General features: G+C 43.1%; 2 protein-coding genes across 4 annotated transcripts in view; both read right to left on the bottom strand.

Moving 5' to 3' along the window:
• Positions 1–317: 317 nt before the first annotated feature.
• On the bottom strand, positions 318–12,325 carry LOC105816030 (chromosome unknown open reading frame, human C5orf15). The gene is made up of 3 exons (XM_012651332.1): positions 12,058–12,325; positions 3,487–4,016; positions 318–1,793 (listed from the first exon to the last, which is right to left on the bottom strand). Exons 1-3 carry the CDS (start codon positions 12,194–12,196, stop codon positions 1,662–1,664), a joined length of 801 nt encoding a protein of 266 aa, XP_012506786.1. The 5' UTR covers positions 12,197–12,325; the 3' UTR covers positions 318–1,661.
• Positions 12,326–13,909: 1,584 nt separating this feature from the next.
• VDAC1 (voltage-dependent anion channel 1) overlaps positions 13,910–24,376 on the bottom strand; it is a 24,059-nt gene continuing 13,592 nt past the window's right edge. For all 3 annotated transcript variants that reach the window (XM_012651329.1, XM_012651328.1, XM_012651330.1), the window contains exons 6-9: positions 20,205–20,432; positions 16,902–17,052; positions 15,752–15,809; positions 13,910–14,860 (exon numbers count right to left, since the gene is read on the bottom strand). In XM_012651329.1, the coding sequence (XP_012506783.1) occupies positions 14,769–14,860; positions 15,752–15,809; positions 16,902–17,052; positions 20,205–20,432 (529 nt within the window). In that variant the 3' untranslated portion in view covers positions 13,910–14,768. The remainder of the gene's footprint in view (positions 14,861–15,751; positions 15,810–16,901; positions 17,053–20,204; positions 20,433–24,376) is intronic.

The following is a 24,376-nucleotide window of genomic DNA, read 5'->3' as shown; positions in this document are numbered from 1 at the left end:
CCCACGAAGGCGGATGACCCCTCAGGTTGAAGGAACCTTCCATCCCAGACGATAGGGGCCCCAGGATGCTAAAAAGAGCACATTGAATTAGCTGTTTTACTTTTCTTGCCATCCTACTTTGCTACGGTTTTCCATAAACTTCAGCACCTAGCAGTCAGTCGACCTCAACAAGGATTAGAAAATGCAGGTGGAACTCCTAAGGGCAGAGTTCTGCTACTGAGAGGGACACCTGCAAGCCAGGCAGGTCGGCTTCCTCCCAGACTCAGCACCCCGTCCACTACCCACTGTCGTCACTGAAATCAAACACAGTCATAAAATCATGGATTTGTATCTTTGCCATTTATTTTTTAAAATCTTATTCAAAATATTAAATAATACAATTTCAGATATGAAAAAAAGTACTGCAGTAAAACAGTTCAGGTGTATTTCCATTGTGCTGCCCTTCCTCATCAGGAAAGTACGTTGTCCACCCGAAAGACAGGGTGGACGGCCCTCTTGTCCCAGCTCTAAACAAAGCACAAGCCCCCTGGCTCGCGGGGCCTTGATTAACATATATTAGGGGTTATGTTTTCTAAAAAACTGTAGTGACACTTTTAAGTCAACCATGGTGCAAATCACATATTTACACATTGATCAATTCTTTATGATAAAATACAAAAATGAAAAAAGTAAATAATTTCCAGTTCTGTAAAAAAAAAAAACTAAGAAAATAAAACAAGTTCTGGGGGAAAAAAGGTCATTGTACCCATATATCCTTTATGTATACAAGCAACTTCATTCAGGTATAATTTTAATTTGAAAGACCTACATACAATATTACTTACGTGATAATGACTCCTAAGATTTATTCAAAGCTACTATAAAATAATAAAGTGAACAAATCTGATATAGTTTTAAACCCCGCCCATTGCTTGAAACCTTGCAGAAACCCATGCTACAATCAATTGCTAACTGAAAGCAACTGTACATGTATTTAATATTTTACCACGGTTTCTAGCTCTAAATTTAATTTAGTAATTCAAACCAAAAAGTGGTATCTCTGTAACATTGTATCTATGTCCGCAGCAAATGGCAGTAAAATTTCTGGACATATTTAATGGATTACCTAAAACTATGGTCAGATTGTGCAATATCATACCTTAAATTACGTTTAAATTATCTAAAAATATCCAAAGCCGTTTTCTTGCAGGAAAAAAATATTACCAAAATGCAAAGCATTATCAACACATACGCTTGTACATTACAGTTTGGGACCACACAGAAATATGTGCTTGAAAAATAGTATCTGGACGGCAAAGAGTGAATCTGAGTCAGCAGTGCTGGATATGTTAGAGTTTAGTTACAAGTCTGGAATCTTTCAAAAGTAACATCACTAATAATTTCATAAGAAGTATAATAAGCTAAAACAGTAAAAACTAATAGTGTAAATGTAAGATAATGTTTAACTCACATTTTGGACACCTGATTAAATTCAGCTCTAAAAGTACAGATACAAAATTATATACTCCTTGTTTGTGACATTGAATTTCCAAAGCACCAAGGCAAAAGAGAGACCCAAATCTCATTTAAGTACCAACTGCCTATGGCGAACATCTGGACAATATCATATAAAAAGTCAAGCAAATAAAATTACATAATAAGCAAACTCAAATCACAGTGCTTTAAAAAATATAATCATTGGTGATCTTCAAAGAAGGCATTGCCTCATTGACATTCTGATCTAGACGACGATATTCCACTGTTTTGGAACAAAGGCCATCACGCCATTTCCTGCTTTGAACCAGAAGGAAAATCTGGAATAAAACAAAATTAATTAAATATGCAAAAGAGAAAACAAAAAATATGGTAAACATTTTTATAACAAGTGAAAAATCTCTCTTTTAGGTTCCCAAATACAAAAAGTAAAATATTACAACAAAAAAGCTATTTTGCTTTCCATATTGTAAACAAGGCTAGACAATGCTTCTCAAATTTCAACGTACATAGAACATTTATTAAAGACTCAGATTCCTGGGCTCTACCTTCAGAGACTGAGCTAGCACGTACGGTGGAGCCCAGGAACCCACCTGTTTAACAAGTCCCTTAGGTGTTCACAACAGAGACGGCCCAACACTAAATACTGGGATACAGTATCACTGGCATTCAAAATTCTGTCCACCTACAAACATTTACAAAACTCGTGAGAGATCATTAACTGCAAATAACCAGAAGAGTTTGTTTGTCGGCTGTTTTCAAACTATTACTGGATTCGCTGATTCTCAAAAAAGCTGGTAGGCATTTTGAAATTATCTGGTCCAGTTTCACCATTTCTTAGGTAAGAAAATCAAGGCCCCAAAGGGTAAGATGGCTTTCAGGGAATCACAAAGTAAGTTACAACAGAGTCAAGAACTGAGACTTCCTGACCAGTAAGTATTAAAAAGCAAATTATATGTGTGATCTCCCTTTAAGCATTGTGAAAGGCTCAACTACTCAGCTCCAGGATTCAGGGTGCCAAGATGTGCCCTCCCACCAACTGACCCAGCCAGGCCTGTCCATGCCTTCTTTGCCTCATGTGATCCACCAAACCCATTCTGGCACAGAAATTTTCATCACAATATTATTTCTGAACCAAAAATTGGAAACTGTCGAAATGCCTAATAGGAAAATAGCTAAATCATCTCTGCACCTATTAAATCATGTTTTTAAAGAATATTAAAGATATGGAAAATACTCATGATATGTTAGGTAAAAAGATATAAAACTCTATACCAAAATGTTAATAATGCTCTGGGTAATAGCTTAAATTTTCTTTTCTAAATGCTTCTGTGTTTTCTGAATTCCCTAAAATAAACATTTAATACTTTTATAACTAGAAAAAGTTATTAAAAAATCGTTAAGTTCAATGATCAATAAATTAAAAGGTAAGTATTAAATTAATACCCTTTCTCTACAAGTATTCCCACTGAAGTAGTCATGCTAAATTAAGATATAAAACCTTAAAAAAAAAAAATCACTGGGCTTTGGTATTGCTCATTAAGAAATAATTTGAAGCTCTCTGGGAGGCCGAGGCGGGCGGATTGTTTGAGCTCAGGAGTTCGAAACCAGCCTGAGCAAGAGCGAGACCCCGTCTCTACTAAAATTAGAAAGAAATTAATTGGACAACTAGAAAGATATAGAAAAAATTAGCCGGGCATGGTGGCACATGCCTGTAGTCCCAGCTACTCGAGAGGCTGAGGCAGGAGGATCACTTGAGCCAGGAGTTCGAGGCTGCAGTGAGCTATGATAATGCCACTGCACTCCAGCCTGGGCAACAGAGTAAGAACCTGTCTCAAAGCTAAACTAAACTACGACAAAAATTAAAAATAACAATCTTTGACTTCTCAGTATTTTACCATCAATTTAAACTTTACTAAAGAAAAAAAAACCCTGAACCATCCAAAGCATTAATAAGAAATATGACTGAGATAATAAAAGGCAACTCGAGGGGCTGAAAAATCCCAGACTTACCTTCCTTTTGTTGTGATATGTAACGTAAACAACAGCAATACAAAAAGCAAAAATAATAAGATGAAAAAAGAAATGGCTATCTTCCTCTTCCATATTTGAAGACGGGGTCTTAAAAGATTTCACTGACTGTTCAATTTCCACGTAACCTCTGTTCTCTTCCAAGGTGTCATCAGACTCGTCATCCCGGGGGCTGGTGGTCCAGTCATAGTCCGGTTCTCCATAGTCTCCATTGTCCAGAGTGTCTCTGGCTGTGGACGGAGAACTATTCAGCGTGAGAAGATCCTCCTCCTCCATGCTGGGATCTTCGTTGTTACCGGCCTCCTCTTGGGACGGAGAAGCAGTAGGTGAGGGACGAGGGGCCACCGATGGTCCTCCACTCTTCTCTGTGCCAGTTGTCGGGGGCAGAGTGGTGCTAATTTGGGACACAGAAGGTTTCGTTTGGTTTTCGTGTGTGACAGCATTTGTGTTTGGGGTAGAAACATCTGAGTTGAGTACAGTTTGGCTTGGTGAATCATTAGTCAGTGATACAACTGAAATAAACAAAGAACATTAAACTGCAATCTCCAACTTTATCTCCACCAAGCTAAAAGCATATTTATCTAAATTTTTCGCTAAGCATTTCTCTTTGCTAAATTCCTATAGCTTTCTCTTGAGAACCAATTATTAAGTCTCAATACGCAGCAATCAATCACACTTCTTAGTCAATTATTCTTCAGATAACAATCGCTTTGCCAGATAATAACAACTTAGGCTGCATAAAGGACTTACTGCGTTACACGGCCTGCCACCGAAAGAAAAGAGAAGGGTCTGACTTCAGGTCACAGTGGCAAAGTCCACACACAGCCCTTACCCATCCTTTGTTTTCATTTCACAAGGAGGTTGGACTTCAGTCTTCCTTGTCCAGATTCCACTCTACACCCAGAACAGAAAGATAAATGGCTGATTCTGGCTCAAGTCGGTCACAAAAAGGATGGAATTTGGACCTAAGTACTTTCAACACAATATAACAAATTCAAGAGAAACTATACGCAAGCTGTAGACAGAATTTCTAAATGATACTTGAACTAGAAGATTCCTTTTCTTAAATCTTAAAAAAAAAAAGTATCCTCAGGAAGAAGAAAGGAAAAACTCCTAAATGACAAAAATCAGGCAATCAGGAACTTGAACATGAAAGCTAAACAACTAGGCTATTTTAAAGATTGGAAGAGGCAATTTAGGTAGGGAAAATGACACTAAATACATCCAAATTCTTATGTCCCTATGCTGCTACCTACTCAGCATGGTTCACTAAAGTAAAGGTAAATTATTTACATGAGTAACTCTATATACCAAGAAGAATCAATAGAGGAAGATTCAACAGAGGAAGCCCTGTTGAAATTTAAGTTTCTAACTTATAATCTAATGTAGTATCTGCTGAAGAACTTCAAGGACATCAATTACACTTAAAAAAAAAAACCTCTCATGTGAGATGTAAATATATTCAGATATTTTAAAGTTTATCAAATTAAAGTAAGGTATCTGATAAGAGTAAGATCAAACCAAGTTATTCCAGGGCTTTCACAAATGTGTGCCTTCACACAACAATCGAACAGACGACTCTTTGTTTACGTGAATACACTCTGGTTTATACACCACAGTTCACATCTATTTTGTGTAGAAAAAAAAAAAAAAGCCAGTTTCAAATGGACTGAATAAAGTCTCCCAGAAAAATAATTTAGTAAGGTAGTAAAAAATTTAGTAAATTAATAAAACTCTCTTAAAACATTTTCAATAGTTTCATTTCCTTGAAATCTTTAACTGGAAGAAAAGAGAAATAAAACAAGACCTGTAATTGAGTATACTACTCAGAAAACTATTAACAGAAATTTCTGAAAAGGATTTTTACATTTCTCACTTCAACTTATTATAGTTACAATTCGGGAATTTATAAATTACAATTTCTCCGATACATTTAATTTTCCTGCCAAGGTGTAGGAAAACATGTTTTAAAATAATATTTAAAATTAAAATAACTGGGAGCCAACTAACTAACCTTAACTTTTAAAAGAACTGTTTTGCTATGTTTGACTTTTGGGATAATGTTGTATCTTTAAAGGACACAAGCTCATAGGAATGAGAATGCTTACAAAGAAACCCCTCCACTGTGCATTCTGGAATTCCCAGCCATCAGCAAATCCTTCTTTCACCCTTCACTTTCTTGTTGTAACTGAAACCTGACTCTCCCTTAAGGACATACTTTCTCTACGGCCCTTTTAAGTAAGAGCTGTTTTTTCTCCCACATCCTTGTACCACTGAGTCTGGAGGAGGTGGAGCCATCCTTCCTCACTGTCCCTTCCAGACTATTCTCCCACTCCTCTCTCTAAATGCCTCCAGCTTTAATTCTCATACCTTTAGCTATCACCCACTAACCTTCATCCACCAACTCCAAGGTCATGCCCCCTAACTCTTGATTTTAGCTCAGGGCTCCAGAGTTCACCACATCCAAGACAAGTACTCCTCTCTTGATTTCAAAATCCTTGACCTTGTGCCTGTAGTCCTAGCTACTCAGGAGGCTGAGGCAGGAGGATCACTTGAGCCAGGAGTTCGAGGCTGCAGTGAGCTATGATAATGCCACTGCACTCCAGCCTGGGCAACAGAGTAAGAACCTGTCTCAAAGCTAAACTAAACTACGACAAAAATTAAAAATAACAATCTTTGACTTCCTCTCTTCTGACAAGCCAGCCCCTCTCCCTTACCTTAGCCGCTCACTCCCATGGTCATTACCTATTATCGTAACTCCAAAATCTCCATTCATGCGTCCTTTCATTGCTGACATGACCGCCTCTCCTTCCAGTTCATTCCCTGGTATTCTCAATCCATCAAGACCTATAACTTTCTGATCCTACCACCTTTTCAATCCTTCACGGACATTACCAAACCCTGCCCCATACACTCTCTTCTTTCTTCACCCAGACTCAATTCTGCGATCAGCCACTCTAACTGCCCTCTCACCTCACTTCCCTTCCTCCTCGCTCACTGTGCCCCATTCTCTTGTTGAGGCTACATCCATCCCTCGTTAAATCAAGCTGACTGCTCACTCCCCATCTGAACCAAGCCGCTGAACATGGCTGGAAATACATACACAACCATGCCACTGCTGTCGTCTCCTTTCATTTTAAATTTGATGCCAAAGATTCAGGTATATGTTAAAGTTGTTGGCAATTATACTGTATTTTCCTAGTCCATTTACCCTCCTACTCTCTTAGGAGACCATTCACATTTTCTTCTGTCCTCCAACTTCAACATATTCTCTGTAATCTTCATTTTCAACTGATGACATCACTTCCTAATTTCTCTGAGAAAAATGAAGGCATCAGAAGATAACTTCAAGAACTACCAGAACTCTAGACTCATAAATCCAACTGCCTACTTGACATCTCCCCTTAGATGGCTAACATTCAAATGAACATGTTCAAAATGAATTGTGACTCACTTCCAGCAAGATAGAGTAGCCATACTTTTCCCTACTTCTCTCGCTAGTAACTCAAAACTCCAGACATTATACATAAAGTAATATAAGACGACTCAGAAAGGTGGAAAGAACAGGCAGAGCAGTTGGAGACCTCGGGACCTGAGAAACAGCGTGGTGGTGACTCCCCTGGGTTTTTTGTGTTTTTTTTTTTTACCTTATGTATCCCAGACTTGAGCTCAAGAAGCAAGCAACGTGGAAATACCAAGGGGATAGACAAAAATGGCTTCTCTCTTTAGCCGGGAGAGAGGCACCAGCACTTTCGGACAGCGACCACTCTACTCAGGCAAACACCACAGAAAAGCTGCGGCTCTGTCCACACCCACACCAGCAAAGGCGGAGTGCGGAGCCTCGATTTCCGCCCTCGCCAGGCTGTAATGAGGTGCCCAATCCTCCACCAGGGTGGTATCAGAGAAGGCCAAGTAAGAGCTGAGACCTTCTTTCTTGCTAGCCAGTAACAAGAGTCCCCTCTCCCCAACTGCGTCAGCAGAGACCACGTGGGAAGCGCAAACTCCCATTCCATCCAGTGGTAACAAGGCGCCCCTTTCTCTCCCCAGCGGGACAGTGTCAGAGAAGGCCCAGTGGAAAGTCAGCTTTAACCATAGTCCAGCAGTAACAAGGCCACCCCACCCCACCACTCTGTCAGTGTAGATCACAAGGACAGCCAGAACTCCCTCCCCTGCCCAGAAGTAACAAGGAGACCGTCCTTTGGGTGTCAACAGAGATGAAGTGGAAAACCTAGATGTCTGCCTATACCTGGCAGTGATGTGTAGCAACTCCCCTCCCCTGCCACAGCAGTGTCATAAAAAAATCAGCTAAAAGAGAAAGTTTAAATAACACCAGAGTGTCATAGTACAAAAATGAACCTGCAGTTCCAGCTACTAAGGAGACTGAGGCAGCAGGAACTCCTGACCCCAGGAGTTTGAGGTTGCAGTGAGCTATCTCAAAAGTCAAAGTCTTTATACTAGCCTACGAGATCCTACGATCCTACGTGATCTGGCCCCCATCAGCTCACTCTCACTTTCTCTTACTAATCTCCCTAACTGCTCTATCCCCATTCCATATTTAACAGATAGCAGGCATGCAATAAATATTTACTGAATGTGCTCGTGACTCAGCTCTCAGCACAGATTCCACATTGCACCCCAAGTAGCATCTCTGTGCCTGCTGTACTCCTTGAAAAGCCCTCCCCATGGTTCTCAGCAAAACCCCGCTCATTCTTCTAAGGGTACCTCCAGTGGCACTCTATTCATTATTGAACTCCAATACCTAGCTCTTCTCCTCTACTGCTGGTCTCTCTTTTTTTTAAACTGCCTTAAAATAAAACTATATTGGCATTTTTCAAACTTAAGAATGCAAAGGACCCTGAGAATTCATTCACACCCTGGTTTGAGAAACACTGCCTTAAAAGTTAAACGCATTACACATTAAATTTAGATGACCATTGAGAACACTACAACGGCAAACGTAGAGAAGCAGGCACTTTTGAAAGGGCATGATCAAGACTTGGTCATCCAGGGATCCAAAGTACTTATGTTAATTTTTTAGACTTTATCAAAACAAAAACATAAAACTTAAAAATTCTTACAGACTGCCAAGAATATACCCAAGCATTGAAATTTTAAGAAATCTAATATGGAATAAGTTTAAATAAATCTAACTTTCTAACTTTGTACACTCATTTGAAATTTGGAACTTAACACATTCTAGACTTATTTTCTTATTACGAGAGTGATTATTTTGAAATTACTCCACCATAAGGCATGCTTATAAGAGTTATATTGTCCCAAGCTTCACATACTGAACTGCCATGGAGCTGATCCCCTATTAAAAGTATGTATGTTCATTTTCATTTCAGTTATTTTCAGGAGAGAACAATCTGGATTTATAACATTTAAAATTGGTGTATATATAAAGACTTAATAAAAAAAGATAAAGAGTCCTTCAATTGTCCCAGTTGTAACAGTATTTATGGGGCTCTAACAAATAAAAACAGAGACTACAGGACACTTCAATACTCCACACTCCACCTCGCTTTCCTTCCACCTACACCCATCACAAGATTTTCAACCTCATGTCTTAGGGGAAAAAGTTGTTTCTGAAACTACAGCTACCAGATATATATCCCCAAACCATGTCTCTTAAGCATTCTAGCAAGAAACATAAATGTTTGACTGTTATTTTTTCATTAAGTGACCAAAGCAATTATGCTACTTAAGTATAGGTTATTAAGTATGAAATGTCCAATTTCCTTAAGTACTAAGTTCGACAGCTGATATCTCTGACATTTCACTTTGACATTTCTTGTTTTATTTTATTGTGAAGGTACATCCTCAGTCTTTCAAACAAACAGTTTGGCTTGTGATTATCTGTCAAATTTTTTTTTAGAGCAATTTTTGTAAAACCATGGATAAGTCAAAAATTCATGTCATTTTTGAATATGAGTTCCATCATGGAACCAATATAGCACAGACAGCTCGAAATATCAACGAAGTGTTTGGAAGGATGTGGCTAATGAACACAGAGAACATCGATGGTTTGAGAAGTTCCATTCTGGTGATTTTAATCTTGAAAATGAGCTACATGGGTGACCTGAGACCAAAGTGGATAACGATGAACTAGCTGAAAGCTGTAGTGGAAGCGAATCCATCTCAATCTACACGTGAATTACCAGCAAGGGTTGACGTTACTATTCCAACAGTATTGTACCATTTGAAACAAATGGGCAAGGTTAGGAAGCTGGATAGATGGATTCCACATGAATTAAATGAGCATCAAAAGAGAAATTGTCTCGAAGCTTGCCTTTCTTTGCTGTCATGCCATAAAGATGAACCATTTCTACACTGTACTGTTATGTGTGATGAAAAATGGATTCCTTGTTTTTTTTTTTTTGAGACCGAGTCCCACTGTGTTGCCCTGGCTAGAGCGAGTGCCATGGCGTTAGCCTAGCTCACAGCAACCTCAAACTCCTGGGCTCAAGCAACCCTACTGCCTCAGCCTCCCAGAAAAATGGATTCTTTTTGATAATTGCAAGCATTTGGCATAATGGTTGGATAAAGATGAAGTGCCAAAACACAGTTCAAAACCAAATATTCATCAGAAAACGCTAATAGTGTCTGTTTGGTGGTCCAGAGCTGGCATTATGCACAACAGCTTCACGAAACCTGGTAAATCGATTACAGCAGATGGCTACTGCAACCAACTGGACGAAAGGATGAGGATGCTTGCGATTAAGCAGCTGAGATTGGTCAATAGAGACAGGACAATCCTCTTGCAAGATAGTGCTCCACCACATGTGGCACAAACAACGCTGCTCAAACTACAGAGGCTGGACTTGGAAACTCTCTGTCATCCACCATATTCACCAGACCTTGCACCAGCTGACTACCACTTCTTTCAGGCTTTGGACCACTTCTTGCAAGGAAGAATATTCAATTCTCAGTAAGCTATGGAAAACACCTTTCTTGATTTCATCACTACTCATGATCTCCAGGCTTCTTTGCTACTGGCATAAACTAGCTACCATTAAGATGGCAAAAACTTGATAATTTAGGCGCATACTTTGATTAATTGTACTGCTTATTGTTTGAGATATAATAAACTACACTTTTGATTCGAAATTGGACATTTCATATTTAATGACCTGATACTTTAAGAACAGGAATATCTTCATGAACCAAGGAAATCCTCATTACATTTTACTAATGATGAAAGGGCCTTGAGAAAATGGACCTAAGTTTCTCCCCACAGACTTGCAAACACCTCTGGGAGGGCAAGCCAGTTACCAACACCGAAGTGTTGCTGGGGAAACATAAGTACGTACCCACAGTACTGTAGTAGAGGAACGCAGGGCTAGACAGGCCCTGCTGGCAAGTAAAAAACACTATCCTAGTTCACACTGTTTTGCATCTGAAAACTCAAAAAAAAAAATATTTAGGGAAAAATGCAGGATTGTGTCTTGGCCTGAAATTAAAATGGGACTACTAAACAAGATACTGCTTAACCATTATAAGTTCTTATTAGAGGATTTCCCCCACTAAGTATCAGGCCCTGGTTTGCAGATTTCCTCATTCCTCAATGAAGCCTTCAATATATTGATTTCACAATGTAACATCTGCAATAAAAGAAATCCTTTCTCGATCAAATCCTACAGATGCATTAAAATGAGGCAGGGCTGTCCATGTTAACCTAAGACACAGGGAAGGGGAACCATGTTTACAAAGAATCTCCTTTGTTCCCAAACTCCTCTCCCCCTCTCAAGCCCCTCAGGGAACCAACACCCAGTGGTCTTTTTTTTTTTTTCTTTTAAGAGAGGGGGTCTCGCTGTCACTCAGGCTGGAATGCAGTGGCGCGATGATCGCTCACAGTTAACCGCGAAGCCCTAGGCTCAAGCAATCCTCCCGCTGGGATTACAGGAGAGAGACGGCACCGGGCCGGCCCCGACTCTTCACCAAGCACCAGAACCCACCAGACCTCAGAGATGCACCAGGACCCGAAGCCAGATCCTTTCCCTTCACTTTCCCTCTCAGAAACATTCAGGCGACTCAGTCCGGTCACTGTGTCACCAGCCCTGCCCACCACGGTCTTTGCCTCACTCGTTCTGGAAAACCCCCGTCCTCCCTTGGCCCTGCTAGACCCGAGTCCCCCATCTCAGGATCCTCTCCAGACCCCACACCCCCTAATCCGGGTCATCTCCTCGGCCCCTGACTCCTCCGCCCTCTCTTCTAGATCCTAACTTCACACTCCAAGAAATTCTGGAGACCCCGACCAGCGCCCTTCCTTGTGGCTGCCCATTCTTCCAGGCTTTCTGGCGCCACTCCTCCCTCCCCGCCCACTGACATCCTGGTCCCCGTGTCTCCCAGCCCCACTTCTCAGGCCCTTGGCGACCCTACCACCTTGGACCCCGTCAGACCATACTCTCCCTCCTCGGGCCCGTAGAGACCCTGCCCCGACCAGACCACATCGCCGTCTGCTCAGGACACTCGGAAGAGCCCTTTTCCTGGCCTGCGTCCGGGCCCGCCCCGCCTTCCCGCGCGCCCGCCCTGCCGCGGCGCCCCCTTTACCACTGGAGATGGCGGCGGACGCGAGCAGGAGCGCCAGGACCAGCGGCCGCGCCAGCCCCGCCGAGGCCTGAGTGCCCGATTCGGGCAGCAGCTTCGCCTGCGCAGCTCCCCTCATCCTGCCCAGGGCGGCAGCGGCCATAACGGACTCTGCCGGGAGCCTGCGCTGTCGCTAGGCTCTACGTCATGACGCCAGACGCTGCGTAGGGCGCCGCGGCCCTAGGCACCTGCGTCGCAGCGTGATGACGTCGCAGCGGGAGGGGGGCTCTGGGAAGAGCACCGAGGAGGGAGGATATGGGAGTTGAAGGGAGCAGGGAGGGGAGAGCGCGCTGTGGTCTCGGCCGCTGGTCAGGGTGTGGCGTGTCGGGTGCTGGAGGGGGCCAGAGCGAGCCTTCCCCTGAAGATCCAACTGTGTTAGGGTTAGGGTTAGGCAAAGTAGACTGATGACGAAAGCTAAGTAACTGCTCTTCCCCTCTCAAAGGCAAAAGAAACACGTTAACAGTGCTCATATCTGGGTGGTGGAATTACAAGTAATCTTTATTATCTTTCCTTACAATTATTTATTATTTCAGTAAATATTTAGTACCTCTCCATGTTTAAGGATACAGCAGTGAAAAAAGGAAACCCTCTGCCTTCGTGGAGTTTGTTGTGAGGGAGACTATGGTGTAAAATATACAGTTTATATAATAGGGTTTGTATTACGGAGGAAAAGTAGGGAGGGTGGGTATGAAATGGTGGTAAGGGGTTGCCGTTGTAAATAGCTTCCAGAGTTCCTAAAATAAGCTATTACTTTTTAAATTTTGTAACTTAAAACCCCCCGCATATGAAAACGCAAATTTAGAAACTTCCAAGAAGTTCACTTAGGGCCCTGGCACAATGCTTTGATCTGTATGTAAGTTCTGGGAATGTTTCCTTAATAAACAGCTGTAGGCTTCTAATCATAAAAGTTTCATTTTATCAGTTTTCAGGAATATCAGTGTGGCATAAAGCAAGACATTGTGCCCACAGCTTCACCACGCTGGCATCTGTAATTCCCTCGTAGAAGACTGCTGCTATACCCCCGAGACACAACTGAGCTGCCGCTCTAAAGAGTAGAGAAGGGCCTGTGTTCTGCTCCTGAATCTCGTTTCCCCGCTGCTTTTATCTGACCCTGGTGACAGCCCAGAAACACACGAACTCTGTGTTAAGAGAACTAAGAAGTCATTCATCCGCTCATTTCCTGAAATCCACCGCAAGCCCATGTAGACTGTCCTTACTGCAAACCTTCCAGGTCAGCCAGGGTGCAAAGTCCCCCCAAGTGCCCCAGGAGCTTTCACTTCTGTGAGCACAGAAAATACCACTCAGTTTAACGAACAAGCCTCTCAATCATAGCTTCTGCTTGGTTTGAGATTGCTTCAGACTTTAAACAGCTTATGGATGATAAACACACTTCGGTCCTCTTCCCTGGTTTTTTGTCCACTTTGTCCTCATACCAGATTGTCTCAGTTCTCTTAACTGGTGAGATACCGTGAACTCATGGCATTTGCACCATGATATTCCAATATACTGCATACAACAGGGAGGCATTTAATAAGTAACTGGTGAGGGAATTATTCCCTTATGCCCAGAGCACCCCTTTATACACTTAAAAATATTTTAATACTGTACCTGGCATCTGCAACTACTACGAACCATAATCCATGGACAAATTTTAATCATTCACTTAGAAACAGCTGCAAGTTCTTATAAACCTGATGAAGACAGTCTGGCAAATACTGAGGCCCACAGTTTTGGGGTGATCCGTTGCACAAAGAACAAATCTAAACAAGTGCCCTGTAAGTTTACATTATTATTAATAAAGACAACAGGAGGGGGATGAGGTTTCAATATTTTATTCAAGTTTTATTTTAAGTGATGTTAATTACAGCATTTGAAGGGGAGGATCTAATTCCACACAAAATGGAAGACTCTAAAATGTACCCATTAAACTGCTAAAAAATAAACTGAGTGGTGAGAATACAACAGAAGTCCAATTTAGATTCTGAGTGTTGTCACCATGTGATTACAATCACACAGACTTCCCAGCTTATAGCTGGAGCTCCTAGAAGCTATTTCATACTCTGGTGCAAGGGCAAAAAACCACAACACAAGAAGGAATTAAGTCCTGAATTATTGGCTTCACCACATCCACCCTCTCCACCCCAAAATGGCACAAAGAAACAGCTACCACACCCTGCAAACCTTTTGGTGTAAAGGAGGTGATAATGGATTGGGATGGGAACAGGTCATGAAGATCTGTCTAAAAAAGTCCCTTTTAGGTGAGTTTGTACACACCATCAAGCAATGAGCCTCTCATCGATTAGGGTTAGGAAACCAAGGTTCAATTCTCAGGAAGTCGCGATTTCATTCATTTACTCAATATGAATTTGCAAAGTGCCTACACATTATCAGCTTCCACTTGCAGCCATTTCTAGATAAAAAAGAAACCTGGCATCTCTAGAGGAGCCACCAAGTTTCCCCCAAGTCTACAGCTGAAAAGACCTTATTTGGAATCGGGCTTCTTCTGTACCTCTGAAAGGGTAACACCTTAAAGCTGAATCCTCTTTAACCTGGAGGTCTAACATGATATTTAGCAATACTTGCATCCCAGACATACAACATTAAAAGATACACTAAATTCTGAAGGTAGCTATGCTGCAAAATAGTTTAAAATTAAACAATTATACAGTATTCATTTATGCTTGAAATTCCAGTCCTAGGCCAAGCTTGTGGCCACCGGCATTGACATTCTTGCCATCCAGCAGAGCTGACAGCGTCAGTTTGATACCTGCAAGGGGAAAAACCAGGGAGAGGAGAAAAGGGATGGAGGAAAGAAAAGAAAGGTTAACACCAAATTCAGAACCCATTCCAGGTGTTACCAGCAGGGCCAAAGTTCACGGCCCTTCAACCCTTGTTACTTAACACCATCTGACCCACAGGATCTAGAGTGAGCATGTAAAACAACTGGAATTATCCCACTGACCAGAGAGCCTATCCAAATCCACTCTTCCCTCTCACTGTCCCCCTGCTACAATTAGTGTCTCTACCACTGGTACCATGCAGTAGCTTCTTCAGCAATCCTCCCTCAAAATGAACCCCAATCCTGAATCAGACCTGAGGCCTGACATTCACATTCATAGCATGCACACACACGTGTCGCGTGCATGCATACCCACGTATGCACACAACAAGCTGATTTTCCCTGGAGCGGCCTGATTCCAGGGAGTAGCCTGTAATCTTAGATTTCCAGAGTTCAAAGGCAGTATTATCTCCTGGAGCTCTAATAGACTACGGACTGGCCCAGCTGATGGTGCAGAGGAAACCTGAACGCCACTTTTCCTATTTCTTTGTCTTTTTTAATGGGAATGATTTATAGGTTAGTTTTGAGAACCTGCTAGAAATAAGTATTAAGCATTATGTACACACTGGAAAAAAGGATGAAAGAAAATAACTAAAAATGTAAAAATGTTAGCCTTGGCCTTTTGTTCTCCTACTACTTCTCATATTCTCCAAATGTTTTATAATGACAATGCACTCTTTTATAAACATTTAATTATAAACTTTACATATTCTCAGTTACACTATATAAGCATTTCATAAGCAATGACATGAATCAGCAAACCAGCAGCGCGATTTTTTTTAAGACAAAGAACTGATGTCACACACGACCAACACTTACCTGGCTTTAGGGTCTGAGTGTATCCTAAACCTATCAGGCTGGAGTTGTTCACTTTAGCCTGGTCAGGGAAAAGACAAGACAGAGTGAAAATGTTAAGTACTTCACGCTTCTATCTCCAAAACGAGTAAAAGCTTTTTAATCAACCAACTCCGGACTTTAGAATCAAACTATCCTTTTTCATGACCACCTTGTTTATGGGATTCATTAAATTCACTATGAAATATGTCAAATTTAGGTGCATGTTTTTCTACTCAAATGGAGATCTGACATCCCTCAGAAGAGCAAAGCAAGGAGAAGGAAGGCCTCTTGGTGGCCAGTGTCCCTTCTAGCTGTTCCTGTTGGCTCATCTAAATAATGCGGCCCCCTTTCCCTTGTTTTTAAGTGTCTAACGTCAAGGGAGCCAAATTCAGTTCCCAGTTCAGGAGACTCAAAAGACTTTCCATAAATTACAGAAACCAGTACAGAAACCATTCTACGTGAAAGTTCCTCATTCCACTACATCGCCTGCAGGGCCCTGTGACAAGGGAAACGCGCCCAACTGGATCTACTGCAAAACTGTGAAGCAATCCAAGGGCCCGTGAGCAATGCCACAACTGACCGTTGATTTCTTAACATGCAATGCAGCAGCTAAGAAAGAACGAAAAATGAGGGGGAAATGAACACTTAGAACCCTGGGTTTCAGAGCTCCCCTTTTTACAGTCTGCCTCACGGAACAGGCGCCGGTTGAAGGAAGAGGCTCAAGAGTAAGCCAGGCTGGGTCAAATCAGGCCCCAGCACTTACCTGCTGTGTGCCCTTGGGCAAGTTACTCCACCTCTCTAAGCTTCCAGCTCCTCATTTGTAAAAACAGGATGATTAATAAAAAAATAAAGAAAGAAAGAAAGAAAAAGAAAAGAAAAAGCACACCTATCTCAAAGGGGATTAAACATAATAATACACACGAGAAAGGCTCTACCCAGTGCCTGGCATGCATAGCAAGTACTGTCACTACTGTCACTGCAGTCATCTGGAACTCTTTTCAGAGTGAGACAATCTCCACTGTCACTGCACTGATGTGGAACTCTTCAAAGTCACCGCCCTCCAGCAGTCCTGCAGGACTCCAACCCACGGAGCAGGCAGGCCTGTGGGATGTGTGATTCCACAGATACCCACCGAGAAGCAGGCGTCAGGGTCGATCTGGTACTTGGCTGCGATCCCAAAGCGAGTGTTACTGTTTCCTGCTGTCCAGGCGAGGTTGACAGCCGTCTCCAACTTCTTGTTCACCTTCTGGTAAATGGAGCCGCCGAACTCTGTCCCGTCATTCCTGCGAACAAGCGCAGCACAGATGCTGAGCTGCCCAGGGAGGTGGGCTGGAGCCAGACAGAGCTGCCCCCACCCCACCCCGTCTACCAGGAGACAGGGGTGCTAGAAATGGGCTGAGCTCATCACCGGCATTGAGAAGGCCGTGGGTTTGCCAAATTTCACAAAACAGGTACTAAAGTACAGGAAACCGGATAAGAGTGGAACAGACACCAGAGTCGGAAAGGTCCGGAAGGAGAGAAAAGCTATTTCAACCACCCTGGGAACACCCAGACGCAGCATAGCCAGCTACCCAAGCTGCACGGAACTTAAAAGTTTGTTTCCACATATTCTTTAAAGTAGAAGCAGCAACCAGGGCCTTGGCTGATTCTGAGTGATTTCCTTTTTCTGATGCTAATGTTACTACTTTTATTAACGACTCTATCATTAAAAACAGTGTGGGAGCAATGAGAAGAGAACACAGCCAGAAACTGCAGGAAAGGCTGGGCCACACGTGTCCCTCGGAAGGCAGGTGGGAGGCCTGGCACCGGCTGGGAGAGGCAGCTAACACGGCCCGGCCCTGGAGGAAGAGCAGTTACCAAAGAGCTTCGCCTGCAGTGCGGACCCGCCCCACCTGTGCACACTGCCGACCCAGGCCGCCACCTCTAAGGTCCCGGCAGAATTGGAAAGGGAGCTTCTTGCTACGTTACAAAATGTTTCTGTCTTTCAAAAATATTCAGAATGAAACCCCCGCTGGCCAAACCCCCTCCTCCCTTCCAAATACACTGAATTGACTCCAGCCACTGGGAATACCCCTTCCCCCTCCCAGCCACTCAAATACTCCTCTTCCTCTTTCGGGGCCCTACTCAGGCTCTCGGAATTTGGACGTCTGTCCCCACCAGCTTAACTCGCAGAACAGCCTGTATACACTGTGCGGTCACTGGCACCTCCAAAAAAGTATGTGCAGAGCTCTCAGAGTCCACACTTTGTCATTCTCAGACAGCCTGGGGTCAGCACAGATCATACATTGTCTATCACTGCTGCTTTGGGGTTGTTGCTTATATGCACAGTGCATACTGGTGCCTGGTCAGAAGCATCCTTCTCCACAGAGGGAACCACGGAAAACAACAATGGTTAAAGTGGCTGCCGCTGGGAGGCTGGGATGAGCAGGCAGAAGTAGGTTGGAACCACCGCTTTTCATAAGCCGTTTTACACTGTTTGATTTTATAACCGTGGGCTTAGATTCCTTTGATTAAAAATTGAAGAAAAATTTTAATGCTGCAATTTTTAAAAAAGGAATGATCATCCTCCTGGCATCAGCTGGTCTTCAAGCTTGTCTAGACCCTCTCAAACATTTTCAACATAAAATCAGTGTCGACGTTCTGCCTCATTATTTTGGACATTTCCAGTGGAAATGGCATTGGTAACTAAGTCAGAGTGCTCTGAATCCAGCAAAGGGCTTAAGGACCTAAGAACAAATTATTGCTGTTTCATTGCAAACTCTGCTCTTCACAAAATGCTCTCCCTAAAGTAGATGCTCATAAAATACATTCCAAATTCTTAAGTTTTCCCCTGAAATTCAGCCACACAGACATTGTACTCAGAAAGCACAGGGAGAGCAGGCACTGCCTGGCTCACAGGGAATCCCGTCTTCTTGAGGCAGCCCAGCAGGCTACAAAGCAGCAGCTTATCAAATATAACAGATTTTTTAGTGACTTTAGTAATATATTCAAATGGGGAAATTTTCCTGAGCTTAAGTGTGTGTTTTTTTTAAGGTCAGATTTTTCAGAAAATTCTAAAACCAGGAATGCAATACTGCCTTCCTGTACTGAGCTTTCGAAACCATAAACAGAGGGAGCTGATTGTTCAAACTCATCTATATGAAGCACAAAGAACATCTGTCACACATCTGGGCCTCTGCAAGCACCAGGGCAACCCAGAGGAGCTATGTCAGCTGCCTCCGTGCCAGTTGCAAAAATAAACCACGCCCACTTGTCACTTACTAAAAATACTGACGCTCAGGTATGTGAGGGAAATGGCAACAGCCACTGTTTGTCCTAAAATCGGTGCCAACTCCAATTCCAAACCAAGGAAACACTCCCCACTCCAATAAGAATTCTAAGTTAAAAAACACTTCTATGCTTGTGATATTGTTCCTGTAACTTTTTTGTATGTTGCCTTTTTTAAATCAACATACAATAAAATGGACCTTTTGCTGGTGTACATTTCTACAGATTTTAACACACGTACAGATTCGTGTACCAGCACCACAATCAGGGTACAGATCAGTGCCATCCCCCAGATGCCCTGGGCGACCCCTTTGCAGACACGCCATTCCCACACCCCTGACAACCACCGCACCGGCCATCTCTGTAGTTTTCCTGTGACCGTTTAGTTGGAAAAGACTCCAAATTTTTAATTAATGGTTAAAATTCCTCAAAAACCTTTTATTAATAAAAATAGTATTAGTTTACACACTAACACCATTTACTTCCTTAAGTTTAAGAAGTCACTTCTTTAGTGACCTCTAGTGGAAAGAAATAAACTTGGTAAAGTGATACCCACTTGTGCCACTGGTTGATTCCTCATGAAACTAAAACAAGGTTTTTATGGATGAAATATTTGTTTCCCTTGACCTGAACCATCACTCTACTTCAGTTCTCCAGTTTGACTGCAAGGGGCTCTCTCCTAACCTGTCCTCTCTTCCCTTCACTGTACTGTCCAATAGGTAACAAAGTTTCAAATGCCCCACCAGAGAGGAAACTTTGTCTTTAAGTGAGATAATCAGCTCCTAATGTGTCTACCTTGTCTGCATTTCATTAAGGATACGCAGCAAGCTGATTCTTGGACATTCCACAGAAAAAGAGAGCTGCACCTTTTCCCCCCATTTTGTTAACAAACACGAAGACTGTAGGGAAGGGACAGCCCGCTGCAACGACGTCCTGCCCCTGCTGTAATTAACCCGCAGACCAGCAGCAGTATAACTGTTCGCAGAATAGAAGGAACCTAAGACACTTCAGGAACTGGGTAGGTGGGAAACAGAAAGATGCCACAGGCCATTGGCTCATCCGACGCCAACAAACTTCCCTTACGGTGGTGGTTAAAAATTGGACTCAGAGACAAATAATGAAAAGCAACCCGTCTACCACACACCTGGACCCCCGCAAGTACACTTACACGTTAGTGTGAAGCTGGAATTCATCCGTCTTATAGCCAACCGCAAAGTTGCTCTGGGTCACTCGAGACTTTGCAGTCTCAAAATTCATCTGGTAGCCGGCCAGCCAGCCCTCGTAGCCCAGCACCAGAGCACCCCGGATGGCGGGCCCGGCGATGTCGAAGTCCACGTCGCAGCCCAGGTTGATGTGCTCCCGCTTGTACCCGGTCTTGATTTTAGCGTTTTTTTTCCTAAAGGAAAAGAAACTGTATTAAAATCAGAAGCTAACTCACCTTGAAATGCACGCTTTTTCGAAATCCCGGTTTAAATAGAGGTGGGGGCGAAGTCAGGGATCCGGTCCTCCCTTAAGCAGCGGCCGCGCTGCAATGCGCAGGGCGCAGCCTCTCTTCCACGGGGACCCTGTCTGCAGACACGCCACTGTAATAAAGGGAGAGCACAGGCAGGAAAAGCCCGAAAAATAAGTGCTAAGTGATCTCTTCCACTACCCGTGTGCTCAGCGTAGCAGCCTACGCAGGCATCTATTAGGTCGAGAGCCACCAGGTAATTACGAAACAGATGCATCTCTGCCATTTTCCAAAAGTGGGAAAAGTTCTATCTGTCACGAAGGCAGCTACCTGAACAGCAGCTTTGGAGGAGATGATCAACTTCTTATTTCATGGCTCACACACTAAGTAAAGAAACTAATACCAGATCCCTTTTAAGTGAATACAATAGTAAGATGGCTTTTAATTCCATGTGCCTGAGACTACAGCGAGTACATATTTCAGAGAGCTGGGTGGTGACGTGGAATCTGGAACTCCGTAGTCATGGGGGCCGGGAAGTCCTGTGTAGCAAGACCCCAGGTCCAGCCTAATGATCCCAAATTTGAGTTCAGTGCCGTCGCTGCCTAGACCCAGCACCCCTCAGGAAGGGAGGGGAATGGTGTAATCTGCAAACAGATCATGACCATGTCTTTTTCCAAAAGTAAACACTGGATAACGAGATCACATCTATCAAATAAAATGTGGACTATCTTCACCTGATGGTTTGTCACTCAGTTACAAAAGGGACGTCTCTACCGCAAGCTGCATTCTCAGTGGAGACCACAGGAGGAGCCGGATGTGCTCAGAGCCCCAAGAACCACACAGCCCCGTCCCCTCCTAGCTTCATTCACATTGAGATGAAAGCCTCATCCACAGCACCCTACACCGTGGGCCCTGGCGTGTGGTTTGCCATTATGAATTCACAGATTGAACATATTTGATATGTCTCAGTCTTGCTGGTATTATTCTTACCGGAGCTCACAATAAGAACAATGCTCTTGTCTGAAGCCCTTGGGAGCTCCCTCGTCCTTGGCGGGTGGGTTTGCATGCGCCTGCTCACCTCAGCACAGGTGACAACGAGACTTGTGCCTTGGAACCTTAATTTTGTTCAAGTCGCTTCTGTGCATTTTGGCAAGCTTTGAAGAGAAGGACTAACAACCAAATTATCTCTCAGTAAGAAAAATTCAGAATACACCTATCTTTGTCTGCCTGCTCTTTGGGGGAGAGAGCCTGGGTTTTGGTCAAGGGTCCAGTTGGCACCAACCGGAGTGGGATGACTGATGACAAGACAGCTATTGAGAGGCTGACATTTAGAAACAGAGGAAGACCAAGAAATGTAAAAGTGGGGCATCTTATAACCACTCATTTTTTTATAAAAAGCAGCTGCTGACCACAGAGTTACGCTGCGGCAGGGCCCCGGGCCAGCGGCGTGCACCACCGACACCCATTTCTACGGCGCCTCCACCCACTGTCTCAGTGGGTTCTGGCCAGGGCCCAAGATCCCCAAAGCAAGGGCAGTGCTAGAGAGTGGCTCAGGCTTCTCTGCAGGTCTCTTTCTAACACAGCACATCACGTCTGTGGAGCCTTCCCTCTTTCAGATACGGGGATATTTTTAAAGCTATTTAAATAGTGGTGCTACCTTGACAAGCACCGAGAGAGGCACGACTCTTATTTGTGGTTAACAAGCAGGCTTTAGGTATGGTAGACACCCAGTGTGCGTGCTGGTTCCTAATGAGGTCTGCAGCCTCACCCAGACGTGGTCTGCGCTCAGGCTGCACCCCTCGGTTGCTCTGGAAAGCCAGCTTGCACTTCTCTTCTCCATCAAGAGTCATGGAAACTTCCCTCCGATGCCCAGGAGCAATAAATATACCCAGCGCCTACAATCTGAGTTTTTAAACACCATCCTCCAATACAAGGAACCAAGGCTCCTTGGAGAAACAGCTGATAGCAGGACTGGGGCAGAGCAAGTGTAAGATGAGCCTGGTACACCCTCTGAAACCAGAAATAAAGACATGCTCAAAAAACTGATAGGAGCTTTTCAAAAAGCACACAGAATGTATGCTCACAGTGGTCATATCTGGGACAATCTGAGCAAGAGAATCAATGACAGTGATGGATTATAACCTACAGAATAAACACCCACGAATCCATACTAATATAGTATACATAAATGATTAAATAAATCACTTTATTTGGGGATGGCTCTTCCTTACGGCAGAATCCCAATCAATAAGTAAAGGAATGATGGGGACAGAAAATCGTTTCCCAAGCATACTGTCGCAGGCAAGAATCTCCAATGGATGTTACTATTTGTGAGCAAAAATATGATGAGAACTAGAATATCTGCACAGTCTCAAAGTGTCTCCCCACAAGATACTTATTATTAATAATTACAAAGAGAAAATAGCAGCTTTATAGTAAAGAGACTTGGCAGACACCACTTTAACCCAGTGATCAAAGTGAACATCACCAGAAATGAGGCACGTTGACACATTCTTCCTGATACGGTGCACAAAGAACACACAGCAAAGGTTCACTTCTGTGGCTGCCAAAAATGCAAAACCTGAATTTAATCATAAGGCAACGTCAGACACATCCAAACTGAAGGACACTCCACAAAATAATTGGCCACTCTTCTTTGAAAGGGTCAAGGTCATGAAAGACAAAGAAAGGCTGTGAATATGTCCCAGATCAGAGGAGACAAAGGAAACTCGAAACTAATTGCAATTTAGGATCCTGAACTAGATCATTGACCAGAAAGACATCAGTGGGACAATGAATTAGTTAACTGTATGATATCAACATTAATTTGCTAGTTCTGGTAATTAGATTGTAGTTAGGTAAGATGTTAGCATTAGGGGAAGTCAGATAAAGGAGAGAAGGGAACTTTACATACTATTTTTACCACATTTTCATTCGTATAAAATTATTTTAAAATAAAAAGTTAATTTTTTTTTTAAACTTTCCTATGCATGTTACTGCAGCACCTAGAAACCTCTGCAAACCTCCCAAAGATAATGGGAAATCCCTTACAAATTCCTAAGTACGCCACCTCAGGGCAGCAAAGTCCCAGGCAGCAAATCCAAGCATGTGGGCACATCCTGCAGCCCCTCATCCTATTAGTGGGTCTCTCTGGATAACTTCTCCCCGATAGCATAGCGGGCTACCCTGGGGGGAGTACACACGTAGGAAGGCAATTCTCCTGGCATGAGAAACTACAACAGAGAGGAGAACAAGAGTAAATCACCTCCTGACCCACCATCTTCAGATCATCCATCGCCAGGTTATAAAAAGACTTATCTCTAGAGGGTAAAAAGCCTTGTCTGCCCAGTGACTTGTGGGCACCCCACAGCTAGCACAGGGTCTGGCTTAGTAGATCCTCCCTCTAATAAATATTTGTTGGAATGGAAAAAAGGAAAGGAGGGAGAGAGAAAAATAATGTGGAATGGCAAAAAATGAAATTCATAATGCAACTGAGCTATACACTTAAAATGGTAAATTTTATACGCATACTTTACCATAATTTTTTTATTTCAGAATATTACGGGGGTCCAAACGCTTTGGTTACATAAATTCCCTTTGTGCCACCCAAGTCAGAGCTACAAGAGCGCCCATCCGCCAGACAGCGCGTCCTGCACCTGTTAGGTTTGAGTTTACTCATCTCCTCCCCCCCCACCCAACACCCAATGAATGTTACTTCCATATGTGCACAGAAGTTTCGATCGATTAGTAGCAATTTAATGGTGAGTACATGTGTGTTTGTTTTTCCATTCTTGTGATACTTCACTTATAAAAATGGGCTCTAGCTCCATCCAGGATAATACAATAGTAGTTCACCTTTGTTTTTTATGGCTGAGCAGTACTCCATGGTA

This window comes from Propithecus coquereli, unplaced genomic scaffold (assembly GCF_000956105.1).
Source record: "Propithecus coquereli isolate 6110/MARCELLA unplaced genomic scaffold, Pcoq_1.0 Scaffold353, whole genome shotgun sequence".
NCBI lineage: Eukaryota > Metazoa > Chordata > Mammalia > Primates > Indriidae > Propithecus > Propithecus coquereli.
The sequence above is the reverse complement of the archived record's forward strand: the minus strand, read 5'-3'. Positions and strand labels throughout refer to the sequence as shown.